Below are 19,381 nucleotides of genomic sequence, written 5' to 3'. Positions count from 1 at the left end.
CACCTTGTCATCTGTGCATTCAAATGCCACTCCAAAAAGAAAAAAAAAAAAAAAAAAAATGGACCCAAGAGGGAAAGACAGAAAAGACAATGCAGCCCAGGGACTACAGTCCCATCTTAGATCATGAAATTGCAAGGAAGGAGCCCAGAATGGACAGGCAGGAGCTGTTAAGTCCAACTAGGATCATAGCCATCCCAAGTCTGAGGGGGTGCCAAGTGGACACGGCGGCCCCGGAATAAGAAGGTGACAATGCCCCGGTATCCAGCCCTGGGTACACCTGATTTGAGGTCATCCATGACACCCAGGGCCTTGGCAAAAGCCTTGAAGCTGTCCCTGCCTGTGTACTGTACGCGCACCTCTCCTAGCTCCTTCCGGTCATTGGTCCTCACTTTCTCCACCTGTAACTGGGGAGCACCATAAACACGAGCAAGGAAATCCCGGTCATAGGCCTCCTGCTGAAGGTACGACAGGTCCAGCTGGGTGAAGGGCACAAACTGCTGGTTCAGCTTGATGAACTTGAGATGCTGGTCAAAGAACTGCCCATGGCTCACACCCTTGCGGCCAAATGTCATCGTTCTTGAGATTTCTGGACGCACACAGGCCCTCCCCTTTCGCTGCTCAGGCCGGCGCATCCAGTCATCCCAGAAGGCTTTGGGCCACTTGGGCTCCAGTTCAGCCCAGAGTTCAGCCAACAGTAACCAGCCTAAACCAGGAAAGAAATCTGTGCGGTAGAGTAACTCTGGCTTACTCGAATCTACCATTTGTTCTTTGCCATTGTCATTCCAGGCAGACACACACCAGAGGGAGGGGTCTGCTTTCAACAGTGGGTAAGTGGCCTGGAAGTACTCAAAGAAGTCTGGTGCCACCTCGAGATCATCTTCCACCACCACAGCTGCTGGGTAGTTGAAATTGTGGAAGATTTGGCCCAGTGCCCAGCGGTAATGCCGTGCGATCTTGTAGTAGCCCTGGAACTTGCGGTGGTCGGGCTGCACAGCAATGTTGCTCAGGTCAGGTTGCCGGATGTGTGTGACTGCGCTGCCATAGGAAGCAATGACCTGGGCTGTCTCCTCATGCCCACAGTCCTGGCTGACAATGATGGGGAACAGCTCAGCTGAAGGCCGATAATGCAGCAGCTTGTCCAAACAGCGGCGGACGGTGCTGCGGTCACAGGCAATTACCAGGATGGGGATCACAGCTGGCGGTGGGGTCACAGGCACATGCGGCTGAGCAGGAGGGGCTGCAGTAGGCACCTTCCACCGCTGGCTCCAAAGAGCATGGTGCTCCTTAATCTGCTGCAACAGTCCCCGCTGACGTTCCAACTCTACCTCGGCATCCTGAGCTAAGCGGATCACCTCACGGGTGAGGCTGGCAGGGTCATCATCGAGAGCATTGTCTGACGGCAGCCTGCTAGGCACTGGACGTGTCCAGAAGAAGAGGAGCAGCAGGGCATTCCAGGCCACAAAGAGGATAGCACCCCACAGCACAAGCCCAGCAGACTGCTTCTTCAGCATCCTGGCCCCCACAGGGGAGGGCAGGCAAAGGTATGACTTGAGGCTGCTGTTGGCTTACCTGGTGCACTCTCCCAAATTCTAGAGTTGCTTCCTCTATGCTACAGGATCAGAAAGCAGCCATACACCTAGAGAGGAGAGAAAGATAAAAACAACATTCACCAAAAAGGAATGAGGCCCCATACCCATATGGAGTGAAGGAATGTTGGCAGTAGGAACAGGTGAAAACATGGGGGAAAGGGAAAGTAGGAGGCTGACTTAGAGATCTCATAAAGAAAAGCTACCTTTTCCCTTATTAAGACAGTCAACCTGCACTGGAAAATAGGATTAGGAAGATACTCTGCTCCACCAACCCAAAATGAGCTGATGAGTCTTAGAAAAGCAATTGAGGTTTGAGGGAAAGTAGAGGAAGATGTTGGTGGAAGGGAAAATATAAAAGAACTCTAGCTCCCCTATTCCCTTTCATTTCCTATCTTCCATCTGGAGTTTAGGGAGAGGAATACGGGGTGAGATAATCTGCCTCCCATTCATCAAATCAATTTGCCCTAAAATTACTGATTTGAAAAAAAACCTCAACATAAGCTGTACTTTGGAAATTTATATTCACTAAATAAAATAAATAAATAAATAAATAAATAAATAAATAAATAAATAAACCTCAGGACTAAATTCAGCACCTTACCTAATAAGAAAGCACAAGGCATTCCCATGAATGTCAGGAGCAAATCCAAGCTGCGCAAGATCTCCAAGGGTATTTAATACTGTGTTGAAGGTATCAGCCAATGCAACTGAACTACAGAAAACAATTAAAGATAGAAATGAAAAAGAAGCAAAACTATATCCAATTGCTGATACTAAAAATACACCTAGAGAACTCTAGAAGAATCCATGATAGAACTACACCAAAGAACTGAGAAAGGCAAAAAAATTTGCATACAAAAATCAGTCCTCATATCCACAAATAACTAGAAGAAATAATGGATAAGAAAAACCTACATGCCAAAGCTATGAAAATGATAAAACATTTAGAAATAAGCTTAACAACATGTAAAACTTACATGAACTAAGCTACATATTCTGAAAGACACAAAGGATTTGAACACCCTTTGTTCTTGGTTAGGACATCTAAACATCATCAAAAATATCAATAAAAATACCTTTTTATGGAGCTACCAAAACTGACAATGAAAAATGAAACACACAAGAACGTCTAGGAAAATAAATGAAATAATGAGCTATGAAGAGAGACTATCCTTGTCATGTATTAAAATATTACATTTACAAAGCCTCCATAACTAAAACTGTGGTGCAGGCACATAAACAAACAGATCATCCAATGGGATAAAATTTAACTCCAGAAATAGATTCTCTGTACATGGAAATCTAGTGTATGACAAAGGTGCTATTTAGAATTAATGGGGCCAAGATGGTCTTATTAACAGTCTTATAGTACTATTTAGCCATTTTGAAACAAATTAAAATTATTATAAAGAAGATCAAGTGTATCAGATACATATATAAAAAATAAAAACTACAGAATTGCTAGAAAAAAAACATAGGCAAATTTCTCTATAAACTGGGTGTAGACAAAGACTTTCTAGGTACTATTCAAAATCCAAACACAATTACAAAAAGATTTCTACATTTCTGTACATGAAACACTTTTGTATGAATAAAAATAGTATAAGCAAGTCAAAAGACAAATGACAAACTGGCAGAGAATTGTTACTTTGTACATCACAAATAAAGAGTCAAAACCCTAACAGGTGAAGAATGTTTAAAAACAGAGGAGAAAAGACCCGAAATTCTACAGAAAATGGGCCAAATACAGATAAGCTACAAGAAATACATATTAAAATGGTTCCAAGACATGAAAAAATATTCAACTTCACTCAAAATAAGAAAAAAAATACAGATTAAAACTATCAAGATATTTCTCACTCATCAGACTGGCAAAAATTCAAAAAACTTGTCCTTTTCTATTAATATCAAGTGAAGAACAAAAATTCTTAATATTTATTATGTTCAATTATCAGGGATTTATTTTTCTTTAATGGATCATATTTTTGGTATTATATCTAAGAAATCTTTGCCTAACTTCAAATCACAGATTGTTCCCTATGTTTTGTTCTATAAGATTTATAGTCTCAGCTTTTATATTTAGATTTATGATTCATTTTGAGTGAACTGTTGTATATGTATATGGTATAGATCTAATGTCCTTTTGTAACAATTGGACAGTTTGTCAAACATATGACCTAGAAAGCACACTCCTAAATATACAACCAAGAGAAATGAAAATGCACAGTCACACAAAAATTTATATAGGAATGTTTATAGCAATATTATTCATAATCACCCCAAACTGGAAATAACAAAAAAAAAACCACCTTTTCAGAGGAATATGAATAGATTGTGGCTTACCCATGGAATAGAATAATAATCAGCAATAAAATGTATAAACTACTGATACATACAACATAGGAATAAATCTCAAAATAATTACACTAAACATAAACAACAAAATATTTTCAAAGGAATAATTATGGAAAATAGAAACTCATATATAGTGAGAGAAAGCAGATTGGTGGTTACATGGGGATAGTGGAAGAGAGGGCCACTGGGGAAGTTTTTCAAAGGAGCACTAGGAAATCTGGGGGAGGGTGGGTATGTTGATTACCTTGACAGTCTCACAAGTGTATACATATGTGAAAACATACCAAGTTGTACATTTTAAATATGTATGAGTCACTGTTCATCAATTATATCTCACTGAAACTTCTTTTGAAAAAAAGGATAATTGAGTTAAATGACAAAATTAGACTATAGATAGTAGCTCAAAGCATCAGTGCCGAATGATAACTATTATGGTTATATAGGAGACATCCCAATTCTTACTGAACACACACTGCATCTGCCATGAAAGATGCAACTAGTTCAGAACAAAAATATCATGCACACTTATATGGAGAGAGTGTGTGAGTGTGTACACAGTGAGCAAAATGTTACCAATAGGCCAATCTGAGTAAAGGGAATATGAATGCCCTTATGCCATTATTATTCTTCACTTTTTTGTAAGCTTGAAACTATTTCAAAATAAAGTTTCTTAAATCAAACATGGAGACAACCCATACCTCTGTAGAGTTTCATCCATCAATAGGGCCCCAGCTGGGCACATAAGTAAACAAATTGAAATAATTCACTGAAATTCTTCACTCAGTGACATATATCACAAACCTGTTTTTTGCCAGGCTCCAGGAAGGAACCAGAATACAACCTGCAAGAAAAAGGCATAGTCTCACCAACCTTCCACAACACTATAACCCTGTTACTTGAAAGGATCCGAAACACCCTCCAATTCCCAGAGATCTGTCATTCCAGATCTTGTTACTACCTGGCCTTCCTGCTTCTGGTCTTTAGACCTCAAAGCTTCATGTATCCACTCTCTTCTGCCAGTTACATTCTGCCTTACAGTACAGCTCTCTATTTCCAGGCAAAACTTTGGGTCCCAGATATCTGGGGCCCTGGGTTCTCAAGCCCAATCTCAAAGATTGATCCTCAAGGGTCACCAAAGAGTCCTGGACTCTGTGTCCTTCCTAAGAAACTTCCCCCACATTCCCAGTCCCTGCCAGCATCCACTACCATCCACAGCTCCAGAACACCAGTCTTCTCAGAAACCTTAAGTCCATTTCCACTTAACCACTAATAAATCCCTTTTTATCAGGGCTCTCATACTAGTTTCCAGTTTCTTCTTCACTCTCCATTAGGATGTGATCAATTAGAACTTTCTCTCCAGTCTCATGGTGAGGATTCCCTATTCCAACTTCCCCTTTCCTAGAAGGAGAAAGTCATTAGGAAAAGGGAAATGGGAAAAGAGAAAGAGACAACTCCATTAGCTGATCTGCTGTTCTCAGGGCTAGAGGAGCAATCTGTTCCATTCAGACGTGCAAACTCTCTGGCTAGAGGCAAAATCCCAAGGGGACCATATCTGCTCTACAAATTACTTTTCACTCTTTAGACAATGGAATTAGGTAGCCAAACTGCAGGCATTATCTAAGGCATAGGAAGGAGACCACTTCCGCAACCCTTCTTAACTATGCAATAGCAATTCTGCAAACTAGAGTAGACAGACTGCCTACCAGAAAAGCTATCCAGAGTGGCCTTGGCTTCCAATATAGCCCTTACGCCAGGATGAAAAACTTTTTTTCCTGCCAAGGCCATACAGATATTTATAATACAATTTGTAGACCACATAAAATTATCAACTTAAAAATTAGCCTGTTACACTGATGCTGTGGCACAGTGGGTTAACACCCTGGCCTGAAGGGTTGGCATCCCATATGGGCGCCAGTTTGAGACTGGCTGCTCCACTTCTTCTTTTTTTTTTTTTTTTTGCCAGGTAGAGTTAGACAGTGAGACAGAGACAGAGAGAAAGGTCTTCCTTCTGTTGGTTCACTCCCCTAATGGCTGCCACAGCCGGCGCTGGGCCGATCGGAAACCAGGAGCCAGGTACTTCCTCCCAGTCTCCGATGTGGGTACAGGGACCCAAGCACTTGGGCCATCCTCCTCTGCCCTCCCGGGCCACAGCAGAGAGCTTGACTGGAAGAGGAGCAACCAGGACTAAATAGTAACTGGTGCCCCAGACGGGACTAGAACCCATGGTGCCAACACCGCAGGCGGAGGATTAGCCAAGTGAGCCATGGCGCCAGCCGCAGCTGCTCCACTTCTGATCCAGCTCTCTGCTATAGTCTGGGAAAGCAGTAGAAGATGGCCCAAGACCTTGGGCCCTTGCACCCACGTGGGAGACCCGGAGGAAGCTGCTGGCTCCTGGCTTCAGATCTGCAAAGCTGCAGCCGTTGCGTCCAACTGGGGAGTGAACCAGTGGTTAGAAGATCTCTCTCTGCCTCTCCTTTCTCTGTGTAACTCAGACTTTCAAATAAATAAATAAATCTTAAAAAAAAAAAAAATTAGCCTGTTACAGATGTATTGAACTTCAAGTCCTGCCTGCAGTTGCCTTGTCAGGGCCAGAACAAATAAATGATTTTGCAGGCCTTGTAAGCCCTGGAGGCAGGCTATTCCCCATCCCTGCATCAGATTTTTGTTCACCATCCAAGGGTCTTTTTCTGTAAGTTTGCAAACAAAACCTATTTCTAAACATGACATCTTTATACCCAGGTCCTACCTGTTCCTCCATATAGTCTCAGTGCTATATTCCTCCTGTTTATCTATATTCTCCAGGGCAGAATTATTAGCTCTGTCTCTAAGTTACTGGTATGTGCATATATGCAAGCCAATGACTGCATGTACTCTCCAGGAATTGACTGTATCCAGAGGGATGACCAAACCCAGCAAAGCTGATCCACTCCTCCAAGAAACACTACTCTGAGTCTTGCTTAGGCACCAACAGGAGGCTATGGCAGTAACAAAGTCAAGACGAGAAGACACAGAGGCAATGCTTGGCATCACATTTTTTATTTTCCATATCTTAGAAAATCAATTTTATCACCTCTAAGATAGAAATCATAATAGATAGAAACCTTGGATTGCTGTAGTAAGGACTGGATGAGATAATCCACGTCAGATATTTAGAACAGTGCCCAGCACATGACAACATAATTGCTACCCAGTCATTTGTTTTGCTCCACTCTTGGTGCTGCTCTACTAGACTTCCTTCTAGTCTCTCAACACCTAACCCTACCCTTAGGGCCCTTAAATGTGCCTGTATGCCTGGTCTGTTCTTCCCTATCTTCTTCACCTGGCACACCCTCATTCTTATCTTGGCCAGTACTTCCTGGATGCCTTTGGACCACCTAACCACTTGTTTAACAGCTGTCAAATCCTCTCAGTTGCAAGCTGCATGAAGACAAGGAACACCAGTACTGCCATGGTGTGGTGCTAAGATGCTCAATGAAGATTTGCCTGTGACCTAAAAAAATGACTTATTTGTGGATGCCACACGCATCTACAATCCCTCAGTTATAAATCTCAAATCTCAAGAGCTCTGAAAACAAAGTTTTCTTAATTCCTTTGGCAGAAAAATTCACCCAATCTCATTTGCAAAAATCTGAACTGACCTAATGAGAGGCTATTTACTTGGTGGATTATGATGTGTTGCTTCCAGTAATATATTACATAGTAAATGTACCATATCATCTTTCATTTTTTTAATTTACTTACTTACTTATAAGGCAGAGTTTACAGAAAGAGACAGAGACAGAGAGAGAGAGAGAGATAGAGACAGACCACAACAGCCAGAGCTGGGCCAGACCGAAACCAGGAGCCAGGAGCTTCTTTCAGGTCTCCCATATGGGTATGGGGTGCAAGGCCTTGGGCCATCTTTTGCTATTTTCCCAGGCATGTTAGTAGAGAGCTGGATGAGAAGTGGAATATGTGGGACTTGAATCAGCACCCATACGGGATGCAGACACTATAGGCGGTGCCTTTACTGCCTATGCCACAACACTGGTTCCCCCATATCATCTTTTTAAAGTCCCAAATATTCACATTTTGAAACACAACTCACCCCAAGAACTTCAGATTTATGAAAAAGGAAAAAATGAAGTCACTCACACATTGCTTGTGTCCCATTTCAAGCTCTCAAATCCTTTAACCTGGAGTCTCTTTCCTTATTATTAAATTAGTTTAATCTTAAACTTCTGACATGGTTTTCCAGCTGGTCTACCTGTCACTAATCTCACTTCCCACTAAGAATGCTTCCTAAAGTATACACCTTCTACCTTAAAAGTTATCAGAGGGGCTAGCGTTGTGGCACAGCAGGTTAAGGCACCACCTGCATCCCATTTGGGTGCCAGATTGTATCACAGCTGCCTCACTTCCAATCCAGCTCTCTGCTGGAAAAGCAGCAGAAAATGGCCCAAGTGTCTGGGCCCATATCACTCGTACTGGGTGAGGCTCCTGGTTTCTTGCTTTGGGCTGGCTCAGCCCTGGCCATTGCCACCATCTGGGGAGTGAACTAGCGAATGTAAGGTCTCTCTCTGTAACTCAAATAAAATCTTTAAAAAACAAAACAAAACAAACCTATCAGAAACCATCACAGCCCACAGAATAAAGTTCCAACTCATGACGATAACATAGAGGAGCCTTCCCAGAAAACTCACTGAAACATCCTTTTCTAACTTCACCTCCAATCACTAACCCCAGAGACCCCCTACTCTGGATTCAGCTGGCTACTTATCTCCTCAGTAAGTACACTCACTGCTATGCCTTTGCTCTAGCCGATACCTCAGCCTAAAAAGGTACTCAAAGCTCTACGGACAATTCACCCACACATTCTTCAAGGCTCCAATCAGGCAACTTCTTCTGTAACATTCCAGAGCCAGGCCTCCCAATAACTGCACTCCCACAGTACTCTCTCCACATTGTAACATAATCTATAGCTGTACTTTACCTGGCTCTCATCTTACTCTTATGGAAAAAGATTCCATGACCTACCACAGTGTTTGGCACATTGGGAAGTTCACATGGCTAAATGACAAACTGCTTTCATTATTAACAAAATCAAGAAGAAAGATTATCAAGCCAGCACCAAGTTGAATGAAATATTACATTTCCCAAAGATGACCACCACATATCCCATTTCTCATGCTCTTGTTACAAAATGGCAATGGTATCCCTCTCTCTATAGCTAAAGGTCTATGTTCCCTTCTTTTGATTCTGGGAAGACATGTGACTCTGGAAATGATACCATGTGGCTTGTGAGACAAGTTTCCAGTAAAGATGCTTGCTTTTGGAATCCTTTCACATGGACAGGAGATTCATAGGTACCCAAGCAACAGTTCCCCGCTGACAGCTAGCACTCACCACTAAGCAAGGGAGGAAGTCTATGATCCCAGCTCCAGTCACATCTGACTGCATCACATGAGAGACCACAAAGTGATTCATTATGTAGGTATATAAATAAGTATTTTAGAGTAAACTAGAATCTTAAGTGTTCCTCTCTGCCCTCCACATTCAAACCTCAAGTCACAATTCTTAGGTTCTGCCTCCATTCACATACCCTTCCTTGTCAGGTAATTATAGCTGAATAATGTATTACCTCAAAATTTACTGGCTTAAAATGACAATTTCTAGGTTTCAAATTTGAACAGTGAGCCAGAGAGGATGACCTATCTGCTCAATTATATCTAGAACCTCAAGTGGAGGATTCAAAAATTCAGGGCTAGACTCCCCTGGAGGGTCATTTTTTCACACATCAGTAGGTTGATGTTGACATCACCTGGGGCATTAGCCAGGGTGCTGGAACACCTCCACATTGTCTCTCCACATGGTCAAAGACTTCTATAAAGATAATAGCTGAGTTCCAAAGGTGAGTATCCCAAGAAAGTAAAATAGGTAAGTTGCATCATTTTCCTGATCCAGCCTTGGATCACTTCTGCCTTATCCACTGGGTCAAGGAAATCACCTCTCCTTTCCCACAATCATGGAGACCCACAAAGCTCACTTCTAGCTAAGAGGAAGACAACATCAAATTTTAACATATGAAATGGAGTACTTATGGGTGAGACCATTTTGTGAAAATACAACCTGTCACATCTTTTTTTTTTTTTTTTAATTTTTGACAGGCAGAGTGGACAGTGAGAGAGAGAGACACAGAGAAAGGTCTTCCTTTTGCCGTTGGTTCACCCTCCAATGGCCGCCACGATAGCGCGCTGCGGCCGGCGCACCGTGCTGTTCCGGTGGCAGGAGCCAGGTACTTATCCTGGTCTCCCATGGGGTGCAGGGCCCAAGCACTTGGGCCATCCTCCACTGCACTCCCTGGCCACAGCAGAGAGCTGGCAAAACAGAATTCTCCTTAATCCTGACCTGAGTTCCTAATGTTGTTGTTTATGAGATCTGCCTATAGGGACAGATTCCAAACTGGCTTTTATTTTCTAGAGTTTTCACAACTCCTTTAGAGAAGTGACATAGTGGATCTATAACAAGCACAAAGACACTGCAATATGGTGGGATACGAGAAGTCTACAGTACAACACCTTCAACCAAGCCCCAAGTAGCTCAGGGTAGGTACTGGGGGGTGTCACTCAGTTGCTTATTTGAAGGACTGCCTAAAAGCTGTGAGATCCCTTTCTCCCTCTGATTTCAAGGTAATTCTCCAGCCTGTCCTGTCTCTCTGGCAAAAAATGTTTCTTAAACAGCAAATAAACACCAGATAGTCAACTTCTTTTTATAAGCACAAAGTCATTTTAGCTGAAAATTAAGTGTAGGTGTGGAAGAAGGAATGTTGACAGACTTTCTCTTCTAATTCTGCCTTGCTTAATATGTTAAAAAGCTCTGTTTTTAAAAAAAAAAAAAAAAAAACCAAAGTACAGTACACAACACAGATAATGGAAATCTAACTCAATTACTTTCTTGTTCATTATTAGACCTCTGTTAGACTCTTGTGTCATGTACCAGGCTCCACAATTTCAGAAGAAAGGACTGAAAGGGAGTCAGAGAAAATATACTACATAATTCATGAACTTAGAGAATAAGACCTAGAAGGAAAGAGGCACAGGTTATTCATGGCGGGAAAGGGGGGGCTCTCCCCCACACATAGACACACATGGAGGGGAAATACAATGCTAGTGTAGCAAAAAGCCTAAAGGCCTGAATGCCAGCAATCCAGCACCAATCAGCAAATCAGCTAATTCTGGGGAAGTTAACTGATCCCCTTTGGGCCTCAGTTCCCTCATATGTAGAGTAATAGGGTTGATCTGGATCAACTCCAAGGTTTTTGGTGTCTGGATGAGAAGACTGACAATTTTCCCAGGGCGCCAAACAAGAAAAAGTTAACCTGCCATATATATCACTTAAGTCAGACACACTGCAGTGCCTTGTAACTACACTGTGAGAATAAGTCCCAAAAGCAGCAGGGGCACAGATGAGCTCAATGGTCTTCAGTAACTGACAGGTTCAGGCAGCTGTGATTCACTATGGGCAGCAGATCCTGGAGAACCTAGGCATCTAACAGCAAAGGCTACACGATCTGCAAAGTATTATAAATGCACAAAATACAACAGGACAACATCTCAGCTAATTTTCCAAAGCAAAAACTGTAAATACACTACAGCAGCAAGGGTTAACCAAAGTCCAGTTAAACCCTTGGGCTCATTCTTGTGGAGACACAGACATGTGCTGGCCACAATCCCTTTCTCTACCTCAGAATTGTAAGATGGGGGCCTGCACCTCATAGGCGCCCTCTACTCCACACACATTAACAAACAGGTAGGAAAAAAGTTTTCTTGACAATATACGTATTTCACAATTGAGTCAATTATTCCCTAGGGCTGGGCAGAAACTCCCTGTAACTTCTGGAAAAGACGCCAGGATGAGGTCTGAGGCAGAGGCCACTTTCCATTCCCATTCCCTAAACCCGCTGGGCAGATCCCACCTCCTGCCTGCCCCGCACCCACAGGCGTTCAGCGCCCGAGTTTCACAACAGCCACTTCAACCCGCGGGGCCCACCCTTCCTCCAACAGCTGGAGGCAGGGATTCCGAAATTAGAACCGGAGTTCCGACTTCCTGGCTAAAGAGGGGGAACACGCAGAGGGGACCAGGGTCGGCCAGGGCTGCTCTCGAAGAAAATCCCTCTTGCTGGGGCTCAAAGAGACCGGGGCTTCCGGGTGACAAGAGGGAGTCAGACCTGGCGCCTCTGGAGCGCCCTCTCCGCGTTCGCTAGGCCTCCCTAAATCTGCCTTCCAAATCCTCCCTGGGACAAGCCCCAGAACTGAGGGACGGCAAAGTCCCTGGCTCCTACTCACCAGGTCCTCCCAACTTCTCGGCCCCGAACTTGGCCCGCCCAAGGGACGCAGGGAGCGAGCCCGAAGCCCCGAGGTTCCCTGGTGCTCGCTAGGCGCCACCCCCTTTCACCCCGCCGGCCTTTCCTGCTGCGCGTCGGGGCCAGGCGGCCGGCTGGCAACGTGGCCCTTCCCCGGGGAGGGCGGGCCGGCCGAGGGGCGGGGCGGAATGCACAGCTTCACCTCGCGCCACGGGAGGCCCGGGTCCAGCTCCGCCCCATCTTCCTGGCCCGCCTCTAGCCCACTTTTTCACTCATGAAGTTTTCCTAGAACCCCAACTTCGGGAGGCAGCTAGTACTTTTGAGCTCCCCCTTGCTCCCAGTCTCAATTCTAAGAGTTGATGCATGCTCCCACCCACACCCTTGGACCCTCCAGTCCAGATTTCCCAGCCATGGAGTCCAGATAAAGTGAAATACTGGATAGGCATGGTAGCCTGAGTGGGGCTTTGGGGCCAAACTAGATATCAAGGATCTGGGAACCAGTCCCACCTCTACCCCAGGACCCAACCGAGGCTGTGGTGTCTCAGCTGGGGGAAGCAGAGGAAGCAACACAGGGAAAACTGGAAGAGAAACCAGGGTGCAAAAAGGGAAGTCAGAGAGGAAACACCTGCTGCCAAAGGCCGAGAGCCAACTGTTACACTCTTGTTCTTCCGTTGGAGGTGGGTATAAGAGCTGGTTAGATCTGAACCTAAAGGCCTAAGGAGGGGAAGAATCAGTCACAGGCTTTTGTGGTAGCCCTGGGACAGGGGATAGGATAACATCCCAGAAAAGCATGGATGTCTGTACATATATTTGGTATTCTAGAGGATAAGAGGGCAAGAAACCCAAAGAGGTAGAGAAGAGATTCAAAACTCACAGCCACCAAGGGAGGGAACACTCCCTTAATTATCTGTAACCCAACCTAAAAGCAAAGTCAGAGAGGAGGTAAAAAAGCTGAAGACAAGCTGAAGGGCCTGACTCCAAAAACAAAGCAATTTCCCTAGACAGCCAGGTCTGAGGTCTGAGGGCTGGATGCTATGACAAGCCTTTCCAGAACTCACAGAGGTACCTGCAAGTACATGCTTTGGCTCTTCATGAACAGGTCTGCTCTCTCCCATCAATATCCTCCACTACTTGATCTCTGCAAAAGCCACAACTGCCAACACCCACTGGTCTCACCCTCTGATTCTAAGAAGTGACAGTGGAGGGCTGAGAAATACTGGCTGCTGGAGAGGTGACTTTCTAGAGGACTGCTGCCATGTGAAACATTCTATTGACATGAGATTCTCCTCAATCTACCTCCCTCCCCAGTGTTTCCCATCACAGAGTAGCCAGGAAACCTGTAGTTGTGGTTAATGAACGACTTTGCTTACTAATTTATTTCCACATGAATCCAAGAATAGTGCAGGTTCTAAAGACACAGAAGGTCAGCAAGCCCTAAAGGCCCCTATATGAAGGCAAAGAGCTAAAACATAATTGTAAAAGGCCACAAGGCATATAGGCCTCCACAGGCCAGACCTGTTCCTCAGCCTCTCTTTTACCCTAACTACCTGCTCTGCAGGGTGTGCATTATCATCCTCTTTTTACAGACAAGGAATGTGAGGCTCAGAATAAATATCAACTTGCCAAAAGTCATAATCCTTAGGTGTTAGACACTAGCATTATTAAATGCTACTGTTCTGTGAGATAGCCATGTATCCAGCATGACAGGCATATAGTGGGAAATCTTGGTAGGAGCAGCTAAAATCTCACCCTAAAGAAATACAAAAACTGATACATCACTGAGGCTAAACCGTGTCTGTGCCTGAGGTCTCCATTTAGTAGATTGTGTCTCCAGCCCATGAACCTGTGCCAGTCATGGACCAAGGTCTCAGCACCTCTGCTCTTTACAATTTTCTTATGAAGGGAGTTAGGAGGTGTGGGTCTCAGCATACTCAAACTCAGTGTAAAGGCATGAAGAAAAATGACTGCTTCCTGAAAGTAAAAAAAAGTTGAGAAGCACTGTTTTTTTTTTTTTTGCGGCATATTTTTTTTATTAAACTTTTATTTAATGAATATAAATTTCCAAAGTACAGCTTATGGGTTACAATGGCTTCCCCCCTCCCATAACTTCCTTCCCGCCCGCAACCCTCCCCTTTCCCGCTCCCTTTCCCCTTCCATTCATGTAAAGATTCATTTTCAATTCTCTTTGTATACAGAAGATCAGTTTAGTATATGTTAGGTAAAGATTTCAACAGTTTGCCCTGGTTTTTTAGATATGAGATGTAAGACGCTAAAATCATCCTCCAGGAGAAAGGATGGACATTGTGGAATGCTGAAGGTGGGGGGAAGACTGACCAGCCCATGAGATGTTGAGATTTTCACCTCTAACCATGATACTTTTCCATCTAAGGCAAAGCAGTGGGAAATATAATTCACTCACACCCCCTATCTCTACAGTCCTTTGCTAAATTCCAAGGTAGACAGGATCTACAAGTAGACATTCTGTTTGCAAGAGGACTATTCCAAGAAGAAAGGTACTGAAATGAGAATTGAGATAGGCTTAACTGTTGGATGGGAGCAAAATATTTGGTCTTAGAGAAAAGAAGTCAGGGAGATAAATACCAAACTGATCTAGGAAAGGAGACTCTTGATTCTTCACAGAAGTTTCTTGGGGAAGGGTGACAGAAGAATAAGGGCAGAAACAGAAGCCAGATGCCTAGGTTCTGGGATGAGCCTGGATTGGCTCATAAAACAGAAAAAACAGGAATATCTACTCACAGGCTAACAGAATTACAAGGGGCAATATTTCTCCTGCCCACCCCACCATCACCAAAAGAGAAAGTGAGAGAAAACAAAGTGAAAACTGTTTCAGAAAACTGCCTTCACAAAAACCACATCCAAGGAATCTTAATCCTTTTTTCATAATTTTAAAAGAATTCATACTCTAAATTTAAGACAGATCTTGGCTCAAAATCTCAAGCAGAAATAAAAGCAACATCTAAAGTCAGTATTTTAGTTCCCTTTCTTCCTGCTGTCAACATCTCTGTCCCTTCCCACTCCCATGGAGACCCAGGAACTCAGCTCATCAAGGTCAAAGAAAGAAGAGATTGACACAGTAACCACCAAACAATGTCTTCAAAATGCAACTTTTGGAATAAATAATTCCCTTTGGAATAATAAAGAGTACAAATATATTCAATTAAAATCAAATACAATATTGAGTTAAGTCTGTCACTGGTCCTGGTTAAGTGGGCTGTCACCTGGTAAGTGCCATTATCCTGGCATCCTGGTGCTTCTATGAGAAAGCTGATGGCTGCATTGAGGCGGACTGTCTCTCAGAAGGGCCAGACAAAGGGCAAAACTAGTTATTTCAGTAGAAATGACAGGGGACAGGAATTCTGGCATACTCTAAGGCTGAAGGATCTTAGCACAGAGGCTGTCTGACAAGACAGAGTTCCTCTCTGAAGGTTTGCAGCAGAAGCCAGGTGACCCCTTGTATCAGCTGCTGAACAAGCAGCACAGCACTGTACAGGTGATTTCAGTGTCTATCTTTCCACTCTTAATGCAAAACGCTCCTTCTAAGTGCTTCTCCCATACAGGGAAAATAATCCCTCCTCTGTATTCTTCACAAATGATGCAACAGGCTGAATACTTCAGGTAGTATAGTAATTAACAACACAACTCCTTGGTACTTCAAGGAATTGGAAGCACTAACAGGACAGTTCAGTCTCCTGAGTAGAATGAAGGAAGGCTTCTGATATAGTGGGATCCCAGGAAGCATCATGGAATCACATGGTCCTGAGGGATAACTGTGATCTCTGTTCCTAGGCAAAGACTGGCACATAGAATTTGCTGGGCAAAGGTAGTGAAAATGGCATGCCTAACCTGAGAACCACAACTTCTGAAGTGTCAGCAGAGCACCAAAGTGGCTATCCCAGGCATCAGACCATAGGAGAAAAAATAGCTCAGAACTAGTGGCCTCACACAGGCCTCCCTGCCTAGCCCTAGGCTGGTGAGTTAGGGAGGAAGGTTGGGGCTCCTTGACAAGGAAAGAAAGAAGGGGGAAGAGAAAGCAATTCAGCAAAGGAGTAAGGCATAAATACAAGATTTTCAGATTGCAAATGATGTTCGTCATTATTGTCAGTTCCTCAATCAATGTATGACCCAGGTGTTGCTCAACTAGTGAAAAGCAGAGATGCCAGAAGCCAAGCTTTCCTGCCCTTCACCCAATCATGCATACCCTACTGTCTCTCAAAGTTCCCAACACTACGCTCCACCTCTTTATTGTTGTTTGCTGTCACTGAGAAAAGCAAGCACCTTGGCATAGGTAAACTGGAATTTAAGGAGCAGTCAGTAAGAAAACAACCTTGAATAGGTATGCTTGAAGTGAGAAAATAGCCTGCAAAACCACAAAGAGCTAAGAGATCTCAGCTTAAAAAAACAAACAAACAAACAAACAAAAAAAAACAAAACATGTCATCTTAAAAGAGAAGACTAGGTTATGGCAGAGGAAGGAAAGGCACAGAACTCACTCAACAAAATGGAATTTGATCTCTTAACTAAGATATTTGGCTTTTGAGACTTAAACTTCCCTCTACTCTTTTTTAATTTGCTACCCCAAAAAAGGCACACTGCCAAGCTGACTGAAGAGCCTTAAGGGTCAGTGGAGTATCTGGCAGAATCCCTCATTTTAAGTTCTCCTTGAGTCTGTTCACCTTTCCTACAACATGACAATCCCAAGTATTAAGAGCAACAAGATAACACAAATCCAAGACAGGCTTTTAATTAAGGACATCTTCTAAGGCTTTTGCCAGCACACTACCTCAATATAAGAAGTCCTAATTTAGAACTTTTCTCTGTGTACTAATCAAAGGCATATCAGGTAATGTCAACATTACTATTTGGTCCGGGGTACTTTTCAAAATGCACTATTTCTTCTCCTCATTATAACAACCTGTGAGGCATATACAAAGTAAATTATCTCCATTTTACAAGCGAAGAAAACGCAGCAGAGATAAATCAACATATCTAGGGTTGTACATTAACTTAAGAAAGTCAAAGGTAGAACACAAATACTACTGATCTTCATATTTGTACTGTTTTTATCTTTCCATGAGGTAACATGGCCTAAATTCCCTTACAGGAATAACCATTCACAGGGTTATCAAGACCATGATGCATCCTCCTGCAGTTCTATTTAGTTAGCTCCCAGAGCAGGCTACCCCTACCTAGATAATCCATTCCACAGTCTTAGCTCAGACTGACTTGGAATCCTATTATCTCACTGGTGAAAAAGGCTTTGAAAATAATCTAATCCAATGACCTTATAGAAGCCTGAATTCTTTTTATGTTCTCTTTGGCCAAACCTCACAATTGCCATTGCTTATAGGCCCTTACAAGGTAATCCTGTGGTCTCAATAAGGAGAGGTCGGGAACAAGTCTATACCCTGAAGGAGTGAAGGGGAGGTGAAGCTTCCTGTGTACCCATTAGGTTAAGGGTTCTCAGCAGGCTACAAGAGGTACCCTGACTTCCTGAATGGCAGCATCCCCAGATTTACTCCATTCAATAATTTCTGTACAGGAGCAGCAAGACACACTTAAGAAGGAAATGACATAAGAATCTTACCTTTCTTCTCTTCTCTGAGTTGTTCCCCCAAGATCATCAAACTGCATCAGCACTCCATTTCCAAAACGGGGTATTCCAAATTAAATCCAGCAAAGTGCAGCTTCTCTCCTCTTATCCGGGTCCAAAGTCCATGGCTGAGTGGACCTTGATAGGGAAAGTCTTGGGGGGAAGGGGTGCGTCCAGGCCCCTCCCCCCCACTGCAGGCTTCAGCGTCCCTCTCAGAGGTCCACTACATCCCTTCATTCAGCTGGCTTATTAAACGCTTCCACTGGTGATGGACAGAACCCAGGTACTATCCCATCTCTTGCTCAGGCATGGGAAGTCATCCACTGTGAGGACTGGCCCATCTGTCTTCTGCTGGGGCTCACAAGAAGAAATAGGCCTTAAAACTGGCATGGCCCAGGAAGCTGATTCCTGTGTTGTCCTGCAGAATATTTAAAGATTATGACACCCTCTAATCTAGTATACAGGAAATGGATTCCTAAGACTTTCTAGTTCTTTCTCTACCTAAATTAGATTCCTTTCTTATGCTTTATCATAACAAAAAACTTTCATTAAGCACTCCACAAAGTTACGGAAACTATTTCATTCACATATCGCATCACATAGCAGTTACCTCATCAATATATGCACATAGATATGGTTCAGAATAAAACAAAAGTTGTTCCTATTTTCACTGGAGAAAATTAACCAAAAGCATATATGTATGTGGAGACCGTCTTCTATAAAATAGATAAAAGAATGTCTTTCAATTGTCTAAAGCACCGCATACTAATTTAATCTCCCAAGCTTCTTAAAAGTGTTATGTGTCTTAATCCACCAGCTCTCTTGCACTGAACTCAATCTCTTTCAGAGCAAAACGCTGACACTTTCGAAATGCTGATACTTTACACATGCATTTCATGCTCCTTATCCTTCACTCCTCACCTCCCACTCTGCTTCGAAAACTGTTCCAGGTATATAATTCCCAATTTCTGTCAAACTCCTTCCAGGGCTACTCCCCACAGCACTCTGGAATGAGGCCTCCTGCTTACAGTAGCCTCACAGTGTTCCAATTTCTCATTCCGGGAAACCAAACCCTGTCCCTGTTGCCCCCTCCCATCTAAGTTTATTTTCTCTCTCTCTCTCTCTCTCTCTCACACACACACACACACACACACATACAAACACACACACACACATCACTTCCCTCTTTCCTGTAGGGGCGTGGCGTCCACATGAACCCCCCCATGTCCCCCGCCCAGAATTTAACTCCTCCCACCCTTTTCCTCCGAACCTTGCGCTCACGGTTCTCCAGGAGTGACACTGCGATCCTCCTTGTACTCAGAACCCCATCTCACAGCTGCCCGAACCACCTTCTCCCCTAACCGCGCTGGGTCCTTACCTGGATCCCGCTCACCCTGTCTCCGCTGGGAGCCGCAGACTGCCCGGGATTGCAGTCCAGGCCCCAGGCCGGATCCCCACCGCCGGCCCAGGCCCCACCCCCTCGAC

The 19,381-nt window shown here is 43.8% G+C and overlaps 1 protein-coding gene across 7 annotated transcripts; it reads right to left on the bottom strand.

Annotated features, from left to right (window-relative positions):
- Positions 1-18: 18 nt before the first annotated feature.
- MGAT1 (alpha-1,3-mannosyl-glycoprotein 2-beta-N-acetylglucosaminyltransferase) lies at positions 19-19,379 on the bottom strand. Of its 7 annotated transcripts, XM_062212282.1 has the most exons (5): positions 19,275-19,379; positions 17,891-18,314; positions 4,746-4,785; positions 2,191-2,301; positions 19-1,636 (listed from the first exon to the last, which is right to left on the bottom strand). In XM_062212282.1, the coding sequence occupies exon 5, from the start codon at positions 1,509-1,511 to the stop codon at positions 168-170; it is 1,344 nt and encodes a 447-aa protein (XP_062068266.1). In that variant the 5' UTR covers positions 1,512-1,636; positions 2,191-2,301; positions 4,746-4,785; positions 17,891-18,314; positions 19,275-19,379; the 3' UTR covers positions 19-167. The 7 variants fall into 7 exon arrangements, with proteins under 7 accessions (XP_062068266.1, XP_062068269.1, XP_062068265.1 ...); XM_062212285.1 differs by lacking the exon at positions 4,746-4,785; XM_062212281.1 differs by lacking the exons at positions 17,891-18,314; positions 19,275-19,379 and adding an exon at positions 12,269-12,409.
- Positions 19,380-19,381: the final 2 nt, after the last annotated feature.

The sequence above is a fragment of the Lepus europaeus genome, chromosome 15 (genome assembly GCF_033115175.1).
Source record: "Lepus europaeus isolate LE1 chromosome 15, mLepTim1.pri, whole genome shotgun sequence".
NCBI lineage: Eukaryota > Metazoa > Chordata > Mammalia > Lagomorpha > Leporidae > Lepus > Lepus europaeus.
The sequence above is the reverse complement of the archived record's forward strand: the minus strand, read 5'-3'. Positions and strand labels throughout refer to the sequence as shown.